The sequence below is a fragment of the Rissa tridactyla genome, chromosome 1 (assembly GCF_028500815.1).
Source record: "Rissa tridactyla isolate bRisTri1 chromosome 1, bRisTri1.patW.cur.20221130, whole genome shotgun sequence".
Taxonomy (NCBI): Eukaryota; Metazoa; Chordata; class Aves; order Charadriiformes; family Laridae; genus Rissa; species Rissa tridactyla.
In genome coordinates, this window is record NC_071466.1 from 165,354,636 (window position 1) to 165,380,758 (window position 26,123).

General features: G+C 39.0%; 1 protein-coding gene across 12 annotated transcripts in view; it reads right to left on the reverse strand.

Annotated features, from left to right (window-relative positions):
* The window catches only part of ATF7IP (activating transcription factor 7 interacting protein), a 101,594-nt gene that overhangs the window by 24,426 nt on the left and 51,045 nt on the right, over window positions 1-26,123 (reverse strand). For 5 of the 12 annotated variants that reach the window (XM_054199134.1, XM_054199155.1, XM_054199113.1 and 2 more), the window contains 9 exons: window positions 19,765-19,854; window positions 14,840-14,985; window positions 13,568-13,705; window positions 11,645-11,710; window positions 10,840-10,913; window positions 10,243-10,331; window positions 8,232-8,870; window positions 6,542-6,609; window positions 525-5,170 (listed from right to left, as the gene is read on the reverse strand). In XM_054199134.1, the coding sequence (XP_054055109.1) occupies window positions 3,656-5,170; window positions 6,542-6,609; window positions 8,232-8,870; window positions 10,243-10,331; window positions 10,840-10,913; window positions 11,645-11,710; window positions 13,568-13,705; window positions 14,840-14,985; window positions 19,765-19,854 (2,825 nt within the window). In that variant the 3' untranslated portion in view covers window positions 525-3,655. Of the gene's footprint in view, window positions 1-524; window positions 5,171-6,541; window positions 6,610-8,231; window positions 8,871-10,242; window positions 10,332-10,839; window positions 10,914-11,644; window positions 11,711-13,567; window positions 13,706-14,839; window positions 14,986-19,764; window positions 19,855-26,123 lie in introns of those variants that run through there. The other 7 variants (XM_054199218.1, XM_054199209.1, XM_054199200.1 and 4 more) reach the window with 5 other exon arrangements.

Genomic DNA, 26,123 nt, shown 5'->3' on the forward strand with positions numbered 1-26,123 from the left:
TGTATTATATATAAAGTTCCAGTCATTCCCCACTGTTTTCAGAGTCACCTCCATCAAGGGAAATGGAATTTAATCAATGAAATGTCAGCCATTATTTAAAAAATTAGTTTAGTTGACTTGGTTACAGCTAAGTGCAGGGGTTTTTTTCCAACCGAAATGTTCTTATTTTAGGGAAAAGATCTAATTAGAAAATTCAAGAGCGACAGATGATGAATTTCTTTCAGAGTTTATTTGTTATATTCAGATTTTTAAAGTGAACTTTAAATTATGATTAAGAATTTTGTATTAAGTTTATAGCTAAAGTCTAAATTTAAGTTTAGACAAACAAACTGTACTTAACCTATTGGTTCACCAACATGCTTCACCTATAATGGAAATATAATGGAAAGGGAGAAAAAAAAAAAAAGAAGAAACTCAGTTATCCTGCTGTTTGAGGTTCTCTGCTGATACTGCCACTGAGGAGTCCAATTCATGTCCATTTTGATAGAATTCATGATGCTCACACAGCATAAGCAGTACTGCAATAAACAGGATTGACTTGAAATTTTATCTCAGTTTTAAAAAAAAAAGGAAAAAGAAAAAAAAGAAAAGGAAGAGGCCCCTTGCTGCCCACATTACTGTACACATAGCCGAAGTTCGCTTTACGTAAGCAACAAAACCCCCATTCCGTTTGCCTACTTCAGCTTTTCTAGAAAGGAAATAACATGTAGAAAAGATTCATTTAACACTGGGTGGGAGGGGGAACAGGAGAAAGATTTTTCAGTTCTGGAAGGTTAGAAATATATTCTATTAATTAGAATTAATTCAAATATAGCGTAAAACTTAGTGAACACCGACTCCAGCTATTGTAAAGCAATAATACTTCCAGCCCAAACCAGGAATCCTTTTTCTCATTTTCAAAAAAAATTCCTCCCATACAAAAGTAAAAAGCTAGTAATACTGCAGTCAGTAGCTTTGAAGTATCAGGTTCAAACTGAAGGTCATAAGAGGAGATTGTATAGTTTGGTACCAATAGAATTAGAATTTAACAAATGAGAAGCCAAAAATAACGAATTATGAGCCAACAGAATGGAAGTCAAGTTAGAAGCCAAATGGTAATAAAGAAGAATCATATACACACACACAGATTGGCCAAAAGAGTCCCTTTTTCAGTTTAAATCACCAACTAGATTTGTGTTAGGGAATAAAACTATCAGCAATATGCTGTTACAGTAAGTTACCTAGATGCGGTTGGGACCAGAGCAGGGCATGTGGTCAGTATGACCACAGTATGCAGCAAGAGGGAACAAAAAAGAATCATCTCCTGGCAACATACTTTTCTTGTTTCTGCAGGATAAGTGTTCAATGCCAGTATGCTGGATCAAACAACTACCTGAGACAAAGTCAGGAATTTTTTTTTTTTTTTTTTTTTTTAAAAATAATACATAGCCATCTTGGTGAAAGTTCGGAGTAAGTCTCTTCAAACAAGAAATTAGGTTTGCTAGTCTGGCTGAATGAATTCTATGAATCCCTAAAATTTGGAAATCTGTGTTACTAAAATATCCCGGAATAAGTAACTGCACACTTCTATATTTTGAGAACTGTTTGCCCTTCATTTTTTCTTCTCTCTAGCCATTGAAAAGGATTACTTTCTCTACCATTTCCATCTGATTTACTCCAGGCTTGACAAAATTGAAGTCCTGGATCCACGATTTCCTTCCTCTAGTCATCTATGTCGTAAGTTAACGCTGCAACTAAGGAAGTGTAGGATTGTGCAGAAGTAACTTCTATATTAACAATTATATCTGATCAACTAGCTCAATCATTCTAACAGCAGCAAATAAAAGTGACTGTAAACACAATACGTAAGATAAATATAGCACTTTCAAAACCTTTTAGTCTTTAACATGATCTGTCAGAAAAATGGAACACTCTGTCCTGGTCTTACGCTTTGGAAATGTGATGCAGTAAGTATGAATAACCTACCCAAGGCCACAAAGGTAAACATTATCAGCCAAGATAAAACCTCCAAAGTTCAGACATTGAGTCCTCTGTTCAGACTACAACAAACTGATAAATCTCATTTGATATCTGAAAGCCTTTCACACCAAGGAAGTTCTCCACAGAATTAAGGGTTTATCGTAGTCAATTTGTTATTTCAGATGGGATTTTTCTCCATGTCATCCACTGCTGAGCAACACACACGCTTTCCAGTGAAGTCCTTAGTGTGATAAACCGCGTGTGGGTTGCGCGTGTGTACACGCATACACACATGCATTTGAAAAGGACAAAATCATTCTTATTTCATTCAGTTAACATAATGGAAAACAGTTTACATGCTACACTGTTTCTTCTTCCAAAGCGGACCTACCATAATTTGTGATCTGATGACCAGTTTTCCATTTTTATTTACAGGAAGATCTCTCTATTTGTCAGAATCTCTGGTGAAAACCATGGCATAGAATAGCAGAGACAAACCATGAGTTAGATTCTCAAGTGTGATTCATTAAAAATGAACTACGACTAGTCCTCCTAATTTGTAATCTTTCTTCACTAAACAGCCTTTCAAACTACAATTTCATTTCTCTGACAAAATTCACATCCACTATCCTGAGGATTTCTAACCTGTAAAAATCTCCTATGGAAAACGTAATGGTAGTATCAGTTTACTATAGTGAACTCATCTAAAGAAGTTAAAACCAAAAATAATATTTGGATAGGGTTTGGTGGGGAAGAACAGGATGTGCTTCTTGTGAATTATACTATACTGACAAAGACTATGCTGACTACAGTGCAAAGACAATGTGAAATGTAATGGAAGGGGTAGGTGAGAGGAAGTACAAAAAACCCCCTCTCACAAGATAAGCACATACAGAGTCAACACTTCAACTCTGATTACTCGCCTTTGAAGCAACAAACCTGTTCTCAGCTCCAATTTTGAGAAAGTTTTCCCCATTTCATGCACAACTGCAGAGATCCTAATTTTAATATTTTTTTTTTTATCAAATAGTGCCTTTGGAGAACAGAATGACTGAAATCTTAGCCACAAATTTTAAATCGGAAAAGACCTGCTATGCAGATTTGTAGCTCACAGAAAAAATAAATTCAGAAGAATGTTTTTAAAAAATAATAAAAAAAAGGCACAATCCTCTGGTAGGTCTGATAACAATTTGAATAGAGAGGGTGACAGTGGTCAAGCAATTCCAGGTGTTTTCATGCATATGTATATATTTGTAGTGTATCTGTGTCTATTTCATTGAGCTTCTACTTTCTCCATGCTCTTCAGTAATCAAGTACTTGATTTGTAAGATGCTACATTAGTGCCAGCAGGCACAAAATGATATAATAAATACACTCTTCACAAAATATAAAAGCCGTGCACTTAGTGAAGAAAGCACAGCTCTTCAGCTAAGTGGAAATCAATATCTCCCTTTCACTTTTTTTAAAATAGCTCTGCTCAGCCACTTAAGAGTCCCAGCTGCCACAGAAAGTCATACAAACTCCAAGCCCTGCTCTGTTTAAGTTTCTGTTCCATAGCTCACTTCAGGAGTGCGAACAGGATACTTCTTGCTGAACTAGACCGTAAGAAATTCCGTTAGTAGACCAAGTGAAAAAACAAATCTGGTAATTTTTCCATTTTAGCAATTCATTTGAAATCAGTTCCATTACAGAAGCATCAAGTCATTGGTTCTTGTTTTATCACACGCTTTATAAAGACAGGTTCGTTACAACAGCCTTGAATCTTCCCACTGGCCATGTTCTTGGGGAGAAACACCTTGGAAGAACTGTGGTTCAACAAGACAGGGCTTTTGGATTTCAGAGATGGGTGTCCCTCAGGGACTAAAGTCACAGAACTGGTGTCAGCTGGCACCACAGATTTCTTAGGGAATAAAATTTTGCTTTGTTCTAGAACAACATGGTTTATAGAAGAGGTGGAGGCACCAGATAGCGATTCTTTTATCGCTTCATTTGGGATCTTGCTATATAGGTAATTGGGGGAGTTATTCTCCATTATATCTGACCAAGCCCTGTAGCGAACTTCCGCAGCTCCCCAGTAGTGTCTAATAGCAGACTCGGAGCGATGGCCCGTCACTGCCATTATTTCTCTAGGCCCCAGTCCTGCTTCGCACAGTAGCTGGATGGTGGTAGTTCGGAGCGAATGATTGGTATATCGTTGAGAGAGCCTGGCTGCCACACTTATCCTGGGCATCATGGTACCTAAGTAGTTCACACCCATCGGTTCTCTTTTGTACCAGACAGGCTGTTCTTGCATTTGCTCTGACGTTAGCTTTAAAGGATGCAGGTAAAAGGCAGGGGGCTCTGGAGGCAACTTAGACAAATAAAGCTCCAAGGAAAAGACAGGACAGTTTGGGTCCCCTGGCATATCATACATTTTACCCATTTTATGAGGATCTTCTCCATTTTTTCCTTTGCCAGGATACCTAAACATAGCATATCGACGCCCGTTCTTGTCCTTCTCAACAACAAAAGCATCTGGAGCCAGATCTCTTAAAATTTCCCTCCCTCGTTTGGCAAAATGCAACTGCAAATCAAACCACACCTTGTTGACGAGTGCCAGCGGGCTGTGCAATCCCAGCACACCGGATTGTTTAATCTTACGCAAGTCCTCAGCAGCTATAGGAGGATGGTGGTGAGTCTCATCCTTCCCCTGCATGCGCAGCATCTTCAGCACGCTCACAAATACCATGTTTGCACTAGCAAACTCTTTGTCCTTCATTAAGCAAATCTGGCGATTATAAGGTGGCATTTTGAGATGCCGGTTTAAGCCAGCACGCATTGACTTGTAGCTTGCCACACTGTAGGTATTTCCATCATGATTCCTCACTGTGTAATAAAACTCTCTTAAGATATCATTGAGTTCACTTACTGGGACCAATTCAAAGCTGGGATCCTTGCCATTTTTGGCCAGCCATTGTTTTAATAGGTTAGCTGCCCAGCCAGTCTGCTTGTGGGTGTTTTTGATGCTCTTAGCATCCTCTTCCTCTTCCTCCAAGCCAAAGAGGACATCCTCGGGGAAGTTAAAATTCGTCTGTGCTGCTTCTACCGCTTCTTTATTTTCTGATGAAGTCTCTTCCTGTTTCAACTGCTTTTCGAAACAATTGATCAAAGTTGTACCATCAAATATGCCACAGGTATACGGCACACAGCGAACTACTTTTTGTTCTGAGAGCTGTGAAGTGCGGAGTAATACATAATATTTTGGATTTTACATAACAAAAAGCAGGTGGCATTAACTGGATTTTTCAAATGATATGGCATGTCAATTCCATACCTCACTAGCCAATTAAAATGCATCAGGTCCTTCTTTATTAACCATGGCATTACACATGCTTTAACTGATTTTACTGAAAGCCAACCTAGAAACATACACTATAAGAGAAGACTGAAAACCGGAAAGCATCACGTGTCTTATTTCCCTCCTGCTCACCTTCCATTGCTAAATACCACTATCACACAATCTGTCTTTCCAAAATCTTTTCCGGGTTTCAGGCTCTACCAAAGAAGAAAAATTCCAAAATATGCAGCTTATATTGAAAATTAAATGTTAAAACCGTCTATCTGTCATCCATTCTGGTACTGAATTTCCTACATATCAAGTACTGACAAATGTTTTAATAGCTATAATCCACAGGTATCTTTGAAAAATGAAGTTTCAAACAACCATTCTTTATGAAATGCCTTAATAAAAAGGTAGAGTGAGGCACAGTTTATACTCTTATAATACCAGTTATCTTTGCCAGACTATTTCTGCGACAGGTGAAAACCAGAATCTTGTCCAGCATATTTTCTTCTTGCTTTGAAATACAATTCAGATTTAACTGTACTGTGAAACACTACCAAATGTGGGAATTTTGGCTAGAAGAAATTAATTTTATACCTCTAAATAAAACAACTTCCAGTTAACAGCAATGTAACTATGAGGTGCTTTGTGAAATATCTGTATGCAAAAGTAAAATTAATTATGAATAATTTTAAATAGCTTAATGTCAACCTTTAAATTTCAAAGCAAGTTCAACAAATCTTATACGAGGAATCCAGAAGTACTGCAAGTTCTCCTTTGTCATGAAGCTATTCCTGAAGAAAGTTTCTTTTCCTTTTTTTTTTCCTATGACATGAGGCAATGAAATATTAGAACCCCAATTCTTATTAACTTCTGGATCAGTGCTGAAATGAGAGCGCTGCAATAATTTACAAAATATTTGTAGCTTTAAGTTCAAGCCCTTCAGACAAAAACTGGGCAGGGTTTTCTTTTGTATGTTAGCTCTGTTGCATCAGACAAGTTTTTAGTGTGCTCCTGAATTACTAACTCATCTACTTACATAAACTCCATCAGAAAACTTCTGAAAAGATTATCAGAAGCTCACGCTCCAAGTAATACTCTGGGTCAGAAGAAGAAGAAAAATACAAATGGACAGAAACTAGAAAGGATGGCACAAAAAAGAAACTAAAATTGTTTCACTACGAGCAATAAAGGTAAAGAACTTTTCTCCTGTGGATTGTAACTTTAGGATTTTATATAGAGACATAATCAACAACCTACCTGTGTTGTTCCCTCAGCAGTTCGCTTGTTTGCCGAAGTATCTGTTGTTGGCCTGCTTGTCTGGTTTTCTGAGGGGTCAAGAAATTGTTCATTTGCAGTATCTAATCAGCACGAGATATTGCTATCCACTATACAAATTTGGAGGCAATATTCAAAATTGTTTGATACTAAACATTCAGTATGTGGCACATTAAACATTTTTCAGCCCTAATTTTCACTTGTAAGTATTCAAGCTTGATTACCAGCATTTTTCAGAGGGAACAGAAGATACAGAAAAGCAAAATGGCACTTTCCAGCCTAGAAGTAGTACATGTTCCTCTCCCTGGAAGTCTGACAGTACACGCAAAATATTTTATGAACAATTCCCTTGTTTACTGGAGGACAAAGCGTAACTCCAAATCCTCCTCTCTCTGTATGTAAACTGACAAGATATTAAACTGAAAAAAGTTACCATTACTCAATGTTTTTGTACAAAAATTTGACTGAACAAAGGACGGTTAAACAGACTGAAAATACCTAACTGAGGCGATTTGTGCAGGGAGACTGAGTATTGCCTCAGCCAAACACATATCTACACTAGCAACTACAGCAGAAGTTGCTGGAGTATTTAAGGTAAAAATTTAGATTCAAATTCTCCCTTCTCATTCCTTTGCATTTTAACCAGACCTTATCACCAACAGTGCTCACCCAAAGCAGTCTTTCAATTCTAGTGAGAAAACTACTAAGGTATATACACTAAGGCTACATGAACTGCAGAAAGTAAGACATTTTTGGACACACAGGCCCTTCCTTTGGTCACTGTGCCTGATCTGTCACAACCCTTTTTATGTTGCATTAAATCATTATATTAGCTTTAGAGCTAAAAATCAAGACTAAGGATATAACTGTCCAACCCTATGGAAGATGTATTTTAACATAGGTAACTTAGAGATGGGAAAATTAAATAGAACCAGTTCTGATGTCACGCTCTGCTTGACTTCATTTTAACATTACACTGTGCCAATGAGAAACTTGCTATAATTCCAACTCACTCAGAAATCTTGAGGACCTCTTAGAAAAAAGTCTTCAAGGTAAATCAAAAGTGCAGAGAATCATCATGTCATGGCCAAAGATGGAAAGTATTTTAAATGGAAAGTATTTTAAAATAATTAATCTAGATACCATATTTGAACATTCATAGTGTTCAGAGGTTTTATACTAAATACAATAAATGTACTTCGTTGGAACTACGGTAGTATTCAGTTGCGTTTTTCCCCCCATTGTGTTTACTTTTAAGTGTTGTGAAAATTAAGTTAATGATTATGCTTTCCTTTCAGTATGTCCTTGCTTAGAAAGGCAGCCAGATTATTTTGAGAGGCTGTATTAAAAATAATATACCAATTTGTTAATGGCAGAATGGGAGTTTCTGATTTCATGCTAGGAACGCTATAAATCAAGTTCTAAATAAAACAAAGCTTACAGAGCCATACTGCTGACTCCATCTAAGGAGAGATGATTTCCAACAACGGCTGAAACACATCTGTGACAGAGATGATTTTGATCTTGACAATTTCAACAGAAAGGCAACCCAGAAAAAAAAAGCCATCTCAATAAAATACACTAACAAACAAATTTCCACAGGAGTGGAGTTTTGTGTTTCCCTTTGACAACTGTTTTCCTTTCCCGCTGTCAACATTCAAGCACAACTTACCAACTCTGGGTGCGGTAATGGTGGGTGGTTCAATGGGAGCTGTACTACTAAATGCAGAGAGGGGAATCTTCATCTGTAGGGGAGCTCGGCTGTTGGTAGCATTATAAAGTCCTGAAGTACCCACTGTGGGCAAAGAAGTCCTTGTGGCCTGGGCAACAGGATGTGCAGTGGAAACAGCCTGTACAGCCAATGTTGTGCCTATTGATCCAGCACTGGCTGGAGAGTTCCTTTGAATACCAGGACTGGGCACAGACGGGCCGTTATTTGGTTTAGTTGGGTTAGTTGATGCCAAAGACACTGTAGTTTTGGTAAGGCTACCAACTGTAGATGAGCTTTGTACGGATATAAATTCAACGTTGCCTGACTGTTGGTTAGTTAACAAAGTCCCTGTGTGGCCTTGCAGGAGCTGAGGCTGGGATGACACTGCAACAGGTACATGCAAGATTACAGGCAAAGACTGCAATGAGACAGACACTGACTGAGTGCTGCCACTGGGCACTTGGTTAGTGCCTACAACCGTAGCTGTGTTAGCTGCAGGAAGAACTGTTGTTGTCAAAGAGCTGGTGGAGGTCACTGGAGTCTGAGGTTTAGGATGTCCACTGACAACTGTTGGAGGAGCAGCAAGACTGGAAGCTGGCACTACATCAAAAAAAAACATTAAGAAAAATAAAATTAAGTATTTGAACCAAGTGGGAAGTTTCATTCCAATACAACAAATGGAAACAATTTACGATGAGGATGGTGAGTCACTGGAACAGGTTGTCCGGAGAAGTTGTGAATGCCCTATCATTTTAAGTGTTCAAAGTCAGGCTGGACAGGGCTTTGAGCAACCTGATCTAGTGAAAGATGTCCTGTCCCATAGCAGGGCGGTTGGACTAGGTGATCTTTAAAAGGTCCCTTCCAGCCCAAACCACTCTATGATTCTGAGAAAAATGTTGTATATGATTAACTGTTTTTCAAAGAAAGGCTATCGATACCCTTTTTCTGTCCTACACTCGTAGAACTAGCCTCGTTAAAGATACAGTCAATATTGTATTTCTGTTTGAAAGAACTATATATAAATGGCAAAAAATTAGGATATGCCAAAAACTATGACACAAACAGGCTTCAAGAAAGATCCAAGTTCTAACTGTCGAAAACACATGAAATATAGCATTTTAAACACTCATTACAGAAATGGTAGAACACAAGAGAGGAACGGTGGAAAACACAAGAGAGGGAAAACTAAGTCAGTTATGACTAAATTGCTTTGTATAGGACCTTGTATCCAGAAGGTTCTACTGAAACCAAGGATTAATGTGTCAGAGAAGGTACTCGCTTTTATGCAACAACATTTCAGGATTAAATCTATAGATCAGGAGCACAATATGATACAGAAAGCCAGTATATGTCTACTATGAGATGATTCTGTGGAAAAGATTCAGCACTGAATATTAGATAAACTATTTTTAAAAACAAGGATGTGTAACTACAACGAATGTAATTAACAGTCGTTTTGATTCTACGCTCTCTATAAAATTCTAATCTAGGAATTCCATTTTCCAACTTGCTTTCCTTAAGAATTAGGGCTTATGGCTTCCTTTAGTTCCCCATTCAACCTCAGTAGCCATTTAGTAAAAGGGAAGCTATTAGCACCCCACTATGATCAAGTACAAAAAAATGGCCTGCAAGTCATATGCTTCACTTCTCAGCAGCTGAGAGACGGCAAGTTTTGCTGCCATACCCAGCAAGCAGTCTGCTGAAGCATCTCATTTATCCGCATGTTCTGGTTGGCCAAATCAACACATTTTTTCCCTTACCTAGTAAGGGAAACCATGACAGCACACTACACAAATATAGACTGGGAATGTGGCAGGAAGCTAAAAAAAAAAATAAATATATATTTTTGATGCCAGAAAAAAAAAAAAGCAGCCATAAACCCCAGTTTTGCTCCATTCAGTTAGTTACTTGTTTAACGGAAACCAGTAAAACTTTTAAGAAGTGTGTTTATAGTCCATAGGCAGTTTCTTACCTGCATTCACAGGGGCTTGAAAAGTTGCTGGTGTGCTCTCTCCTATATTCCTCTTTGACTCCAGCAACTGCCTCACTGTGCCAGCATTCCTATGGAACAAAGTTTCAGTTAGCATTTCTCCAAGAGCCACACCAAGTATAATTATGAACAGTACAATGATGACAAAACCTTTATTTTACAGCTATTCCTTTAATTGAGGTTTTCTAAACCCATTTATTTTCTGCCCCTCACGCAATTTTGGATATTCCCCTAGTGAAAAAAAAAAAAAAAAAGCAGCATTATTTGTAAATTTTCAAGTGCTTGCACCAATTTTGCCTTTCACCATGAGAATCTTCCTTTCTTTGAAATTAAACTTTCATTTTTATCCATTATTTTTTAACTGCTGAAACACCACTCATCTCAGTTTACCTAAAAATGGATTCAATACTGTCCATTTACGACTTCTGTGAAAGAAAATCAAATTTTGCAATTGAAGAGCAATGAAGGAAAAGAAAGAGCACTTTAATTAAAAAAAGTACAGGGATTATCCATTAGATTAGATATCTCAAGTGTCCTACTGTAAATTTTAACATGGTCTCAGAGATGTGGTTTGCTTACCGGTAAGTTGCATTGTTTGTGTTTGCAGTGTCACTTGCTGCTTTCACTGGAGACAGAGGTGCATTTGGTGCATTCTTAAAAAAAAAAAAAAAAAAGAAGAAAAAAAAAAAGAGAGCAAGAGGGAAAAGCCATAACAAAACAACCGTAAGTCAGCTTGCTAACTCATGCTTTCATTATATTGCATATTCATTCACTTCTATACGAGACATACATTTTCTAGAGACAACAACTTGACATGTTTTACAATCCCCCAAAACCTCCTTGGTCCTACCTGCCTCCCCCTCCTACATCCTTCCTCTTTATAAGCCTCTTGCCGTCTGGTTTTTATAGCATGAGAATCAAAATTTCTTCTTGAATGTTAGCGGACTTTTAGCTTCCAATTCATTAATTTGAATTAATCAAATTCCAATTTGTTTTTTCAAAAATATTGATCAAAAATATTCATTCTAGACACAGAGAAAGAATTCCTCTCCTCTCCCCCCTCCACCCCAAAATCAAAGTAGTGGGATTCACTCGTATTTACTATGTACTCTTCATATTGAAGTAAATTAGATTTACTTACATACAGTTTAAGGTGCTTCCATACTAACAATACCTAAAGAACATTCTGTACAAATCAGAATTGCATAACAGATATTGAAAGGCTATTCTTTCATATCACTGCCTTTACCAAACAACACAATCCTACTTTGTGAACACCATTGAACAACCAGGTCCCATCTTTCTGCATATAAAATTTCTTTATTTTTTGACACAAGGTTTAGGCTAATTCAGAAAAACAAGTATAAAAAAATCTAGTTCTTACTTCCTGTCTTTTCTTCAAGTCCTCCCGGGCTGCTCCAAACCGCTTTGTCAATCGAGCAATTTTAGCCTAAATGGGAAGAAGACGAAAACAAACAAACCCATAAATATCCTCTCTAAGAACTATCAAAGAAATTATGCAAACTAAAAAAAATATGTAATTAAGACATCAAGTCAAAGGCTATTTTCATATCAGGGGAAATTATTCTTCCTTGAAATGCAGAACTACTATATTACTTCAGAGCAGCAGAAAGACACACACATGCATCACAATAAAGGTAGCTTAGAGACAACTTGAATTATTTTCCTTCCCATTCACAATTGCACAAACAGAATCCACCTTGCAGATGTTCACGCAACATTCTGCATGACTGAAAGCAACTGAAAGCATTTGGCTGTTTTAATGCTTTATGTACCAACCATATTGAAAATGCACCCCTATTTGCCCTTCATATTATCTGCTCTTCCCCATTTATTGTATTTCTCGCTCTCACTGATACACATACCACACACACATTACTATCAGCTTTGTTTTACTCTGATGTTCAGGTGTCAGGTTCATTATCTTCTTAAGCACCGTTCTTACATCTCGTCTTTTACCTATTATGTTTCCCTCAATATACTACTTGGTGATCATTCCTTCTCTAATTACCTAAGCATCCTAATTTACCCTGTCTAGGTTGCAGTTCTGATGGCTGACTTATTCTAGAGGCAGTAGCTGTGTCACTCGTTCAGGTGGTACAAAAGCAGGTACTTTTTCTTTTATTGCACAGAAAGAAGAGTTAAATTCTTTTTACGAACTCCTGAAGACACTAGGTTAGCACTAGGAATAGAAGTTTTAAAAAAAATCAGCGAGTTTCACATACCATGATTTCAGAACCTCTTACCTAAAAGGAGCTGGTCCATTTAGAAACCTCACTTCGCCTCTTTCACATTTTAACAAAGCAACATGACAGGTTACAACTATAATCTGCCTTTAATTACATTTACATTTCAATTTCTGTTATCTTTGACAGTGTAGAGATATTTTGGAGCACCTTACATAATAAACCCATGTAAGCTTAGATTCCAAGAACACTAACATCAACACATTCACAGCCTTACACGCTGTTATTAATTTGACACAGCAGTTGATGGCTAAAGACACTGATAAACAAGTATACCGAAAGCGTCTTAGATAGCACTTAACAAAAAGTCAACGTAAAATGTCTGGGGCAGCAAGGGAGAAGAGTTATGAAGTACGAACTGGTCTGGCAAACTCGATACTTTTTTATGTTAAAGTTAAGTGGCCTTATTGTTTGAATTTGTTACGACGTAAGCTTTTAATTGTCTTGTGACTTCAAAAGTCTTTGATTTTTGTGATGTTCCTCATGTCACCACTACGTACATTATTTCTATAAAGAAAGCAAGAAAACATACTGCATTCAACACAACTATTTGTTTCCTTGCTGCAATATAATTATTTAGTTTCTGGGGAAATAACATGAGTAAGCATCATCTGATGTTTCTTTGTTTCAACGTTCTACAAAGTCCAGTGCCATTGTCCTCTCTTTTCTGCACTTTTCTGTTTTTAAGCAAATTTCTGGCTTCGTAGAGGCATTAGATATTTTCATACTTAGCATTTATTTGAAGAATGTCTAAATGGAACAGAAGAGCAGAAAAGCTTTTTACTAACAGCTAATGAATCAGTTTGCCAGAAGGAAGATTTGCTTTGGGGTTTTTTTGATGATTAATCGGTTGCTTTCTCAGTAGGGAATTAGAATTTTACAACCCAAAAGCAACATTAGGATTTGCTACTTCCTCCTCCTTCCTTTTATGGAGTCAAAATGGCTTCTCTACTGACAACTACAGGTGACTTACTACTAAACGTTGAGGAACTTCTTTTTAAATTTGACTCTAGTATGCAGTTCATCACACAAACACTCACCTGTAGTTCAGTAAGCACAGTTTTATGCCTCTTGTTACATTCTACTTTCTCTATTCGGGTTTTCAAGTCTGCGAGAGTCTTGTCAAATACAGCACACTGTAAAGCAGTAAGTTTTTCTTCTAACAGTCTCTGGATAACCTGCAAAATTAATATTTAAAAAAAAAGAAAAATAACAATGCAATCCCAGAGTTTGAGAGACCATTTATAAAAATATTCTCACTCTTAACTAGTGTCCCGCTGCAGACAGAACAATGACAATGGCTGTGCCCTGTCAATCAAATAAATCTATAGTCACCAATAAGCATGTGGTTGCACAGCTAAGAAAAGTTTCTACACCTATTTTGGCAAATACAAATGGTACTTCTTTGCCATTAATTCAAGAAATTAATTTCATTGCAGTTTTATGAAAATATCTTAAGGTTCTTTTTATCAAGTGCTGTGTTTACACAAATTAATTTTTCCTCTTATTTTTCTGTTCTTGAGACAGACACTGGCATTCAAAGAACAGAAACTAAAGATATTCAATGAAACTTTATTTCTAAGATGCAATTTCCCCTCGCAGAAATGTCCTCTGTTGCTTTTCTTACAGAAGCTAAAAATGGAAAGAGAGACTGATTTCCGTAAAAGTTTACTTGATACACTTATTTTATTCCCTTCTATACCTACTGCAGTGCAAAAATTTTCCTTAGGAAAACAAAAATAAACGAGCAACAATTGTGATTCAGTTTTCTGCATCCTACCTTAATGAAATTACAACGTGCATTGGCTAACTAATGGAAGAAGGGCAGAATTTATTTTTTTTTTTCAGGACCATAGTTTTCTTTACATGCCAATGGTGCAATCACATTAACAGATCTAAAAATCAGGAAAATGCTATGTTGATTGCACTCCTGTTTGGAAATGGACTTTCTTTAAAGGCAGTCACACAGTAAAGCACACCACATATAAAGCTTTACCACATTGAAATACCTCCCCTTGCTAAGATGCTCCATCCATAGTCACATGAGATTTAAGAGTTTCAATACTTAACACGCTTCCAATACAACTCTTCCAGTATAGTCTTCAAATGACATTTGATCCCCTCTTAGAAGTAGGGCTATATGGGACTTTATATGAATCAAGACACCTTTGTTATTTGAATTATGTCCAATTTTCAACCACAAAAAAGAGAAAGTGTTTGAGGGGGCAAGGAGTGTGTGGGAAAGGATGGCTAATTCAAAGATGATAAGTGACACATATATTTGCCATCTTCGCTCTGCACTTCCATTCTACCTTTTGCAATTTCTGGTCGACATCCTTTCTGGCTGTAATTTTTACTTGGAGTTCTGCTTCATAATCTTCTGCTATGTACCGACGACGTTTAGAATGAACGCTGTCCATGTCCTCAGATTTGGAACGTTTTCTCCTTGACACTTCACCTGGAACAATTAGATACAACTGTTTGTGAGGAACGTTTCAAAAAACGGGTATCTGCAGAGTGCTGTGATTATTACGAAGTTTCATTTGTCCCCCGTTAAAGCTTTTTCATCCTAAACCAGTAAGAACACCTTTGGAGAAACAAGATGTTTGATGACATAAAAGCAGAACAGTCCCTTTGGTCTCCGTACTCTGCTGCCCTGTTAGTGAGTTCTGCTTTGTGATTCACCAAGCCACTGCCCCAAAAGCAAAATGGCTCTAGTACCACCATTCCCTTCTCCAGAACTTGCCTCCAGTTCTTCCTGCTCCTATCAGCACCATCTGATAACTAAACACTGCTTTTGTGAAGCAAAACAAAAGCCTCTTCTGAAAAAGGAATCCTCTTCTCAGGATCCCAGCCAAATAAAACTACATCTCATTCTGCCTGTGTCAGCAATGAACTTTTTCTCTACCTGCCATGAAGTTTTAACCCGTACCTCCAATCCCTGACTGAAAAAACATTCAAACTTTTTTCTATCTTCTTGTGTAAGAAGGAAAAGTAAATGTCTAACAGAAGAACAGGCTCAAACCAGAATTGTATTATAGAAGTCACGTTCATCATAGCAATCAAGCACATAAGAACCAAAGAGTCCTCATTCACTCCTCCATCTCCTGGCACTGTATCCATGTATAAAACAGGCCTAGGAAAATTATCAGGAAGGGAAGATACAGAGTACGCTGTGGGTACCTGACCACCATCAAAACACCAAAGCCCATAGCCCCCAACCCCTCCACTCCAAACCTGAGGATGATACAGACAGAGTTAGTAGTATATCAATGAAGATTCACTGGAGACTGAAGCAGCAAAAGAAGGAAGTTACTTTCCACTGCCATTTTTTCTTTAATTGTATTAGATACATTCTGTGAGTAACATTTCTAATTTCACAAATTTCTTATCGTTTCATTTTTGAATGGTTAGATTTCTGATGTTATCAGTCTGATCTTATTTTCCTGATAGTTTCTGATGATTTTAAGACCTGCACGACAATCTAGGTTATTTTAAAAAGTTTGTGAAAGTGTAGGTCCTCATTTTTAGTTAAGTTTTATAGGGCCACAAGGCTCTTCATAAACATTTACAGAATGCTGAATATCTGCAAGCAATATAAATGTTAGAGTTTTTCATTTTTTTTCGGAATGACAGTAAACAGTAGAAAATGAAGGGCGGAAAAAAGTGCTAAATCTCCAGCTTTCTTTCATCCATCAGAAAAGCTTGTAGAAATAAAATAAATTAAAAAAATCTGAATAGTTAGAACACTATCCCCTGGCTAGTAACAGAAAATTTATTAGGGTCTTCCACAAAACTCTTTACTACCCCCAGTCAATCTCTTTAGAAAAAACCTAACCACTGAATAGTACAACAAGTAGTCTGTAATTTGCAAGAGCTACTTACATATTTCACAGAACATTCCTAACAGAACATGTTCAATGTTCAGGTAATTTGTTCTGAAGCAGATGCTACATGTGATTTTGCTGCAGTTAGACTCTTTCTGAAGAGTTTCAGGGTGCTTGCTACTAGTGGAAAGGATATCTGAAGGAGGCTTTGACTTCAAGGAAACTCTAGCAGCTTCTAATGACCTCCATCAGCTGCTCTTGATCAAAAGGTCCTTTGTGCTTATATTCCCGCTGATTCCTGATGAAGGCTCAAACACTCTTTTAGCAAGTACTAGGGAGACACCTCTATCACCGCTGGGCCTAGAGCACAGCTCACAAACACAAGACTTTGCACAGCAGGGTGCACAGAAGGGGGATGGTCCCTACAGTCAGTAACGGTGGTGATGTGCCACATGGTGTGGTCTCCAGCAGCCACTGGAACAACCCTCCTGGTAACGTCAGAGCCTCCACCTAGACTGAGCTACTTTGGGGGAAGATAAGGCTTTGAAAGTCTTGGGCTGCAGGGATTATTTGTGTCCAGTTCTGGGCACCTCAATATGAGAGAGATATCAGGGTGCTGGAGCGAGTGCAGAGGAGGGCAACGAAGCTGGTGAAGGGCCTAGAGAAGAAATCTTATGAGGAGCGACTGAAGGAGCTGGGACTGTTTAGTTTGAGGAAGAGGAGGCTGAGGGGAGACCTCATCACTCTCTACAACTACTTGAAAGGACATTGTAGAGAGGTTGGTGCTGGTCTCTTCTCACAGGTAATTAGCGATAGAACAAGAGGGAATGGCTTCAAGCTGCAACAGGGTAGGTTTAGGCTGGACATTAGGAAAAAATTCTTCACAGAAAGAGTGGTCAGACACTGGAATAGGCTGCCCAGGGAGGTGGTGGAGTCACCATCCCTGAATGTGTTTAAGACTTGTTTAGATGTGGTGTTAAGGGATATGGTGTAAGGGAGAACTTTGTAGAGTGGAGTTGATGGTTGGACTCGATGATCCCAAGGGTCTTTTCCAACCTAAATGATTCCATGATTATCTAGGGCCTCCCATTCTGGCTAAAGCCAGAGGAGCAGAGGGAGATGAGCATCTCGGCAACAGAAGGTGCAAACCAGTGGGAGAGCTGTGTTGCCAAGTTAAAGGAGCTATGAGAGGAGATCAGGGGATGGATGGCACAGCATCAGAAATGGCGAGAAACAGACTGACTGGATATACTCCAAGATCCTGTAGCCTCAAGAACTGCAATCCCCAGCTGTACCAGAGGAGGTACAGTCAGAGCCTGAGCTTACCCAGATGGAGACTCCCATGATGAAAAAGGCTGGAAGCACGAGGAGAGCGTCTCCCGCTCTGCCTGCAGATGTACAGGACAATGACAGATTTGGTTCATTGCCCTCACAGCAAATTCAGGGCTGGGAGCTGTGCCCAGTGAAATGTTTGAACTGGCTCAGCCATGCAGTACCACCACCCATAAGCAGCAAGTGACTCCCTGCCTGCAGGGGGTGGAGGCCTCCATCTGCTAGGGACAGGTGACCTATGAGAAAGATAAAGGCACTATGTGGGTGGGAATGGGGTTAGGAAAATCAAAGCTCAGCTTAAGCTGAATCTGGTGAGGGACATGAAGGTCAACAGGAAGGGCTTCTACCAGTATACCAGCAGCAAAAGGAAAACTAGGGAAAGTAGGTCCCCCCGCCGAATGAGGCAGGGGAGCAAGTGACAAAGGACACAGAAAAAGCCCAGGCACTCAATGCCTTCTTTGCCTCAAATGTTAATGAGAGGGCCTGCCTTCAGCAATGCCAGCTCCCTGAGACCAGAGGGACAGGGTGAAGCAAAGGCAGACTTGCTGTCAGTGGAGGAGCAATGAGTTAACATTTAAGCAAACCGGGCATACTCAAGTCCATCCAAGCCAGAGGGGTGCACTCACAAGTACCAAGGGAGCTGGCTGAGGTGACTGCAAGGCCACCCTCAATCTCTGAAAGGAAAGGCTGTGGTAATAGCAGAAGGTTCCTGAAGACAGCAGTGACATTTGCTTTCTTCTAATCTTCAAGAAGGACGCAGGAAATTACAGGACGGTCAGCCTCACCTCAATCCCTGGGAACATGATGGAGCAAGTAATTCCAGAAATCACCTCTACATACATTAAGAAGGTGGTGATGGAGAATAGTCAGAAGTGATTTATCAAGGAGAAATCATGCTTCATCAGCCAGATAGCCTTCTATGATGAGATGACTGGTTTGGTGGATGAGGGGAGAGCAATGGATGCTGTTTATCTTGTCTTTAGTAATGCTTTTGACACCCAAAACATCCTCGGAGACAAACTCATGATGTATGACTCAGATAAATGGACTGGCTCAACTGTTGGGTCCAAGAGCTGTGACTAGTGGCAGAAAGTCCAGCTGGAGCTCAGCACTAGAAACGTGCACCAGTAGATGATACTGGTACCAACACTAACATCTTCATTAGTGACGTAGGTAATGGGATAGAGGGCATCATCAGCAATTTGGAGATGATACAAAACTGGAAAGAGTGGTTGCCACACTAAATGGTTATGCTGCCATTCAGTCACCTTGACAAGATGTGAGAAATAGGCAAACAGGAACCTCATGAAGGTCAACAAAAGGCAATGCAAAGTCCTATACTTCGGTAGGAATAAACCCGTGTACTAGTGCAGGCTGGGAAATGACTGGCTGGAAAACAGCTTTGCAGAAAAGGCGCTGGTGGTCTTCATGCCCATCAAGTTAAACACGAGCCAGCACCGTGCCCTGTTGGCAAAGGTGGCCAACAACATCCTTGGCTGCCTGAGGAAGAGTGACACCAGCAGGTCAAGGGAAGGTAATTACTACCCTCTAATCAACGCTGGGAGGCTGAACCTTGAGTCTTGTGTCCAGTTCTGGGCTTCTAAATACAAGAAAGATGTGAGCATACTGGAGAGAGTTCAGTGTAGGGCCACGAAGATGTTTTACTGACTGGAGCACCTGTACTATGAGGAAATAACAGTTGGCATTACTCAACTTTACTCAACTCAAGGTGGTTAAGGGAGATTTTCTAATATGTGTAAATTACCTGATGGGTGGGGAGTGAAAAAGGCAGCGCAAGACTCTTAGTGAGTACCAGCAAAAGGATGAGAGAAATAGATACAAATTCAAATACAGGAAATTCCATTCAAACTATCAAAACTTTTTTACTGCGAGAGGGGTCAAACACTGGAAGCAGAACACTGGAAGGCTGTGGAGTGTCCATCTGTGGAGATACTCAAAACCTGTCAGGACATGGTTCTGAGCAGGTGGTTTGGACCAGATAAGGTCCCTTCCAACCTCAAGGATTCTGTTTCTCACATGTGCCACCAGTGAAGCATAATAGTTTTAACATTACGTACTTTTCTCTGGGTGTTTCTCTTCTTCTTTGTGGGCCTCTTCTTCTTTATCCTCCTCGCTCTCCTTTCTTCTTTCCTCCTCCACCTCTTCTACTAACAGAAGAAAAAAAAACCACATGTGTTACTTACGCTGACCTACAGAAGTTTCCTAAGAGACCTATTTTGACTAGCGAACTTAGAATACTTATGATAACCCATGTTGGGGAAGGTGAGAGAAATAAGTATGACATAGAGGGAATGCAGAGATGAAAAAAAACAGAGGATATCTTCAGAGTGAAAATTCGAACTACGATACAACACAGTAAGATTCACTTCTGGATTTACGTAGCTTTAAAATCAACAGAATGCCTCAAAGTTACCTCTGAAATTAAACAATATATTTTTAATGTAAAGTTCTTAATGAATTACTGTAGTTTATTTTTCACCAAGGAAAAACGTATAAAAATTTCAGTAACAAAATATTAACATGTTTATTTATTTAGAGTTGGTAAATTCACCTGTAATCTTTATGGTATAGAAGGCCTAGATTCTTCTTTTCTTAACAAATATGAATTTTCCTTTAAAGTTTCCTCCTAATACAATTTAAGACTATAAAAACATACAGTTAAAGAAATTCTTAAATAAAGAAAAAGCTGAAATAATACCGCTAAATGCACACAGGTTAATATTAAAATGCTACCACTTCCTGCAAACTTTTATTGTATGTTCCATGAACTTTGTACAGGCTATATGTGACCCCTCTTGTGCTTGTGAGATACAATGTAAAACTATTACTTTTAAGATTACATTAAAATCCATGCAGAACAGAACAAAACAACTCAGCACTGTTATGCACATCTTGAACTATACACTTCTTCAATTTCCTATTTTCGTTTTGTTATTATAGCAGAGTTTACTAGCTTTTTTGGAGAAAGTTCTGGCTGCAAAGATATGCTTAGCGCTAATTTAATCTTCTATTATGAAGAACATTTGAATGCTTTAAATAAGTCGCCTAATAAATCAGACAAAGGAAGGAGTCAGAAAACCAAAACCTGAAATTGTGAGATTTTTTCATTTTGTTAATTTATGCAAAAAGTAATATTCATACCACATAAATTCTTCAAAACCAATCTGATTTATTTTTAAAGGTAATAAAATGGCATAGTGCCTATGCAACCTGCTTTTTAAGATTTATAGATAAGCTTAATGTATTTAGTTGTTATGAATAAAATAAGCCTCATTTACCTAAAAATCTAAAGGAGAGTTATTAAATTCAAGAGTACTTTTTCCACAATTTACAGATTTTAATATTAAACTGGAAGATACAAATGTTCCATGAAAAGACATACATACATAAAATGCCTTTATCATGTTACAAGTCGCAAAGCTGAGCTTTTTGAGTTCTATGCAGAGAACAAAGTAGCCCTTCCTTACAAACTTCCATCATTCTGTGAACAAATTTAGCTCATTTAACTAAAAGTGGTTTCAACAATGCCTAGATAAACCTCTCTAGATAAGAAGTTTTGAGCCATAATATGGAGATAATTTTACAATTGGCTATCAGCTTATTTTTCACTGATAAGCTGTGATCTTGTTATTCTGATGCTAGACAGGCAGAAGCAATGAATGCAAACCTTTTAAAAAAAAAATTAAATAGTAGTTTGATGATACCATTACATTATCATTGTATTTATCACACAGTTGTCTTAGTGAGTCACACTATTTGCTATGGGTCTGAACACAAAGATGTTTGGGTTTTTTTTAATCAGGTGTTTGCCTGTCACTAAACAGTTGAAAATTCCTTTTAATAATTTCTACAGCTGCAAGCATTTTGATCTGCTTAGTGACTGACTGGATGCATATTTGGATGTCAGTTCTGCCAAAATATACATATAAATGGAAATAAAAATAATGAGTAAGCCTAAGAGCACCTGAACAGTATTTGCAAGTTACTCTGGACTGCGCAGTCATACTCTCACTATTCCAAAATCCTGTAACCACAACATTCTCCTTACAGATTGGGTAGAACTGATGTGCGCAGACAGCACTCACAAGAAAGTACAAAAACATAGTGAGGTGGGGGTTGAGCTCTTCTCCCAAGTTAGGAAGTCACAGGACAAGAGGAAACAGCCTCAAGTTGCCCCAGGGGAAGTTTAGGTGGATATTAGGAAAAATTTCTTCATTGAAGGGGGTATCAAACATTGGAACAGACTGCCCAGGGAAGTGGTTGAATCACCATCCCTGGAGTTATTTAAAAGACAAGTAGACGTGGTGCTGAGGGACATGGTTTAGTGGTGGTTTTGGCAGCATTAACAGTTGGACTCGATGATCTTAAAGGTCCCTTCCAACCTAGACGATTCTGTGATTCTAAGCCTTATCTAAGTAGTGAATCCTTGATCAAACTCTACCCAGAAGTTATTACAAAACAGAAATACAGATTTTTTTTTTTTCCATGAAACGTGACAGGATTTGACTAGTTTTGTTTATGAAGAAATCATAGATTCATGTATTTTCAAAGGAATCATCATGACCTAGACAAGCTCAAGGAATGGGACGACAAATGCTTTATGATATTCAAGATGGACAAATGCAAAAGTTCTGCACCTGGGAAGGGAGAACCCTTGCAATGACACAGGCTAGGGCCCACGTGGCTGGGGAGCAACTCTGCTTTGCGGACTTGCACAGAGAGCAAGCAAACCATGAGCCAACACAGCGTGCCCTGGCAACAAAGAAGGTCCACAGCATCCTGGGCTACATTTATAGGAACAGAGACAGCATATCACAGGAAGCGGTTACTGCCCTTTACTTGGCACTTGTTATGCCATCTCTCGGTGAGGAGCAAGAGGCTGCTAAGGGGCTGGAGAACGTGACCTGTAAGAGAGGCTGAGGGAGCTGGGCTTGTTCAGCATGGAGAAGATAAACCTCAGTATGGACTTAAAACCAGCTTTCCAACACCTGTAAGATGGCTGTTGAGAAGATGGAGCCAGACTCATTGTAAAGGTGTATGGCAATGGATAAGAGACAATGTGTGTAAGCAGAAACAAGAGATTTCAACTGATAGAAAGAAAAACATCTCCAACATGAAGAGAGTCACTGGAAGAGGTTGCCCAGAGAGGTTGTCCTGTCTTATCAGTGTAAGTTTTCAAGTCCTAACTGGATAAAGTTCTGAGCTACCTTGTCTAATCTCACAGCTGTCCCTACTTTCAGCAGGAGACTGGACCAGAGACCTCGAGGTCCCTCCCAACCTGAACTATTCTATTATTTCATCAGAACCCCCCACTGCCTATCATTATATAGATATATAAAATTATTAAGTGATTCAAACACAAAGACACAAAGCATAATATTCTCTTCTTTAGTTATTTATTACCACATTTTTAGTTGGAAAAAATCCATAAAGGACTTAAAAGATTACAACTCATGAATCAACCATCCATTAATCAGTCCTCCAAAGTCTGTTGGACAGAAATGTGCCTGATATCTGGTTTGTGAAGTCCAGTGGATCAAAAATGCAGCAGTTGTGTCTTTGTCTGCTACATTTAAGAAACTTCTTTCCACCACATATTCAGCTCCTGTTTGCAGATATTCTAGACCTCCTTTATCTCCTACTATAAGAACAAAACTTATGTTCTTTTAAGCTTTCCAGTACAAAGTTTGTTTCCCAAATGCTGAAATATTTTTTGCAGCAACTCTCTGAAAGCCTTCCATTTTCCGTTTTTGAAGTAAAAACCAGAAATAGAAATAATATTGCAGAAAAGTGGTTTCATCGGTGCCATTTAAGCTAACATTTTCCTGGTTGTGAATTCAAGAATTCTCACAGCTAATTCTATCACAACATAGGAACAAAAATTCATATTTAACTGTTTATCTGCTAGTCACAGGCTCTGAAGTTTTCTTCAAACACTACAGTCGAGAAGACAAGCTGTATTCTTTTAAATGTTAACCGCACTCTTCATTCCTAAAAGGCTGTACTAGGGTGCTACTTGACTCCACACGCCCTCAACAAAGATCAGTAACAAAGAGAACAAGTAAGTTCTCTTCCAAATTATCCCTGGAGGGCATTAAATGCCACTGCTGTAGAAAAGCCTAGAATCAAGGTGTCTAGAATGCACTCAAAGTGCTAGCAATTCTGAGAAAGAACGACTTCAGACTTGCTTTGGTAGACATCCTCGCTTAGTTGAACTTGAGAGTGTACCAATTAGGCAAGAGAAAAAAACATAGCAACGGCTGCACTAGGTAAAACCAATTGTTCACCTAATCCAGGATCCTATCTCCAGCACTTTCATGTCAACAGTAGATGATCAAGTAGGGAAAAATGTAAGGATGAGAAAAGAACACCATTACACAGTCCCAGAAAACTTCCTCAGCTTTCTGAAAAATTGCTGGTGGAAGACCTCCAGAGCCTTACAGTTTCTGCGCCCTCAAAAAAAATTCTTCTTCCACAGAAGACAAATGTAGGTAAACTTTTAGCAGTCACAGTGTTGCTAGCAAGGAGCTCCACAGTTCTCCACATGGAGAACCATCTCTTCTATGCCTTGATCTTGCCTCTCACTTTATTCCTTTCCTCCATTTGATACATGAGGTTCTTGCAGAGGAGAAGACAGCAAATATCCATTCTCCATACCACTTACCATTTACAGATCTTCGTCACATCTCTCCTCCATCTTTCTTCAGGCTGAAAGATCCTACTCTAAAATACAGTCCACCCTTGTCTAAAAGTTCTCTCTCTGATCTCAGTCAGAAAGTGAAGAAGCTGTGGGAGGAGATGAGCTGACTTTGTAGAATGGCCAAAGAGGGGATAAACTACAGCCCTGCACAGTCAAAAACCCAAGCCCCACAGTGCAAGGAAGTAGGGACAGATAGAGGCTATATTCAAAGTAGTAACAAATGGGATTTTCAAAGTGGAGGAGGTAAGAAGCGTGTGACTTCCAGCAACACAATGAAGATTCCCTCTCTACTTGCAAGTCTGCAGTTACTGAACAGGTAGAGCACTGATGGAAAACATTAAGAGGAAAATCTCCCATTAATGGAGGCAACAGAGCCATCTGAGTTTGGACCAACAACCTTCATAAAGAAGAGACTGGTGATAGTCACCAGGGACTCCCTCCCACAGGAGGTACCCACCTAGCAGCCTGGCCTGACTCCTCAAGACATTAGCTGCTTGCTGAGGGCCTGGATCCTCAGCATTCCGAAGAGGCTTATCTGGTCCTCAGCCTATTACCTCTTGCTGCTTATCCACATAGGCACCAGCAGTACTACCAGAAGGAATTCTAAGCATACCAAGAGTGACAATGGATCTCTGCAGAAAAGGGTGAAGGGCACAAGGGCCCAAGGTGGCATTATCACCAATCCTCCAAATGAACTGGGACCAAAAAATAGCTCCATTAAGAGTGCATGCCTCCAGAAGAACACGACCTGGCTGAATGACAGGTGTTGCAGGCAAGGTTTTCACACCCTTCACTGCAGTGATCTCTGATGATCAAGAATTACTGAGCAGGGACTGAATCCATCTGACAAAGTTGAACAAGAGTTCTGCCAGCAGGCAGCCTTCCATTACATAATGAGAGGGCAGAGAGAAGATGGAGCCACTACTCTAAGATGCACAGCAAGGGGACAGGAGGCAATGGACACAAGCTGGAACACTGGAGATTCCAATTAAGCAGAAAGTTTTTCACTGTTGAGGTTGGTTAAATTTTAAGATACCCAAGAAGAAGTTGTGGTATATTCATCCTTAGAGATGCACAAAAGTAAACTGCCACAGTCCCTGAGCCATCTGATATAACTGGACTTGCTTTCAGGAGGCTGGAATAAAGACCATCAGAGGGTTGAATTAAAATTACTTTGCAATTCCATCGTCTTCCCTGTTGCTCTTTCATGTACATTTTCCAGTTCTGTGATATCATCTTTGATACGGGGAGGGAGAAGGAAACAGAATTACGCAAAACATTTAAGAGCTTTATGTCCCACAGTGAAGTTTTCCTCAATTTCTTAATTTATTCCCAGCATTCTTTATTTGCTTCCTTCAACTGCCACTGTATCAATGTTTTCACAGAACTACCCACTATGATCCTAGAAAATCATTCTTGAGTGGTGAGTCAGTTCTGTCTTCCTATTAGGTTATGAACATTTTCATACTCATCTGTACTCAAAGTGTTGTAGTTAACCACAATGAGTTTCATCTGCCATTTTCATGCCCCAGTCAAACAGCACTGCAAGATTCTTCTACAGCTCTTCACAGTACCATCAGCAAACTATCACCTCGCTGGTCACCTTTCACTTTACGGAAATTATTCATTCTGTCACCCAGCGCAGTCTCTGGAACAGATTACTGTAGATTTACTTTCCATTCTTCAAATGATTATTTCCTTCATTAGGACTTTCCG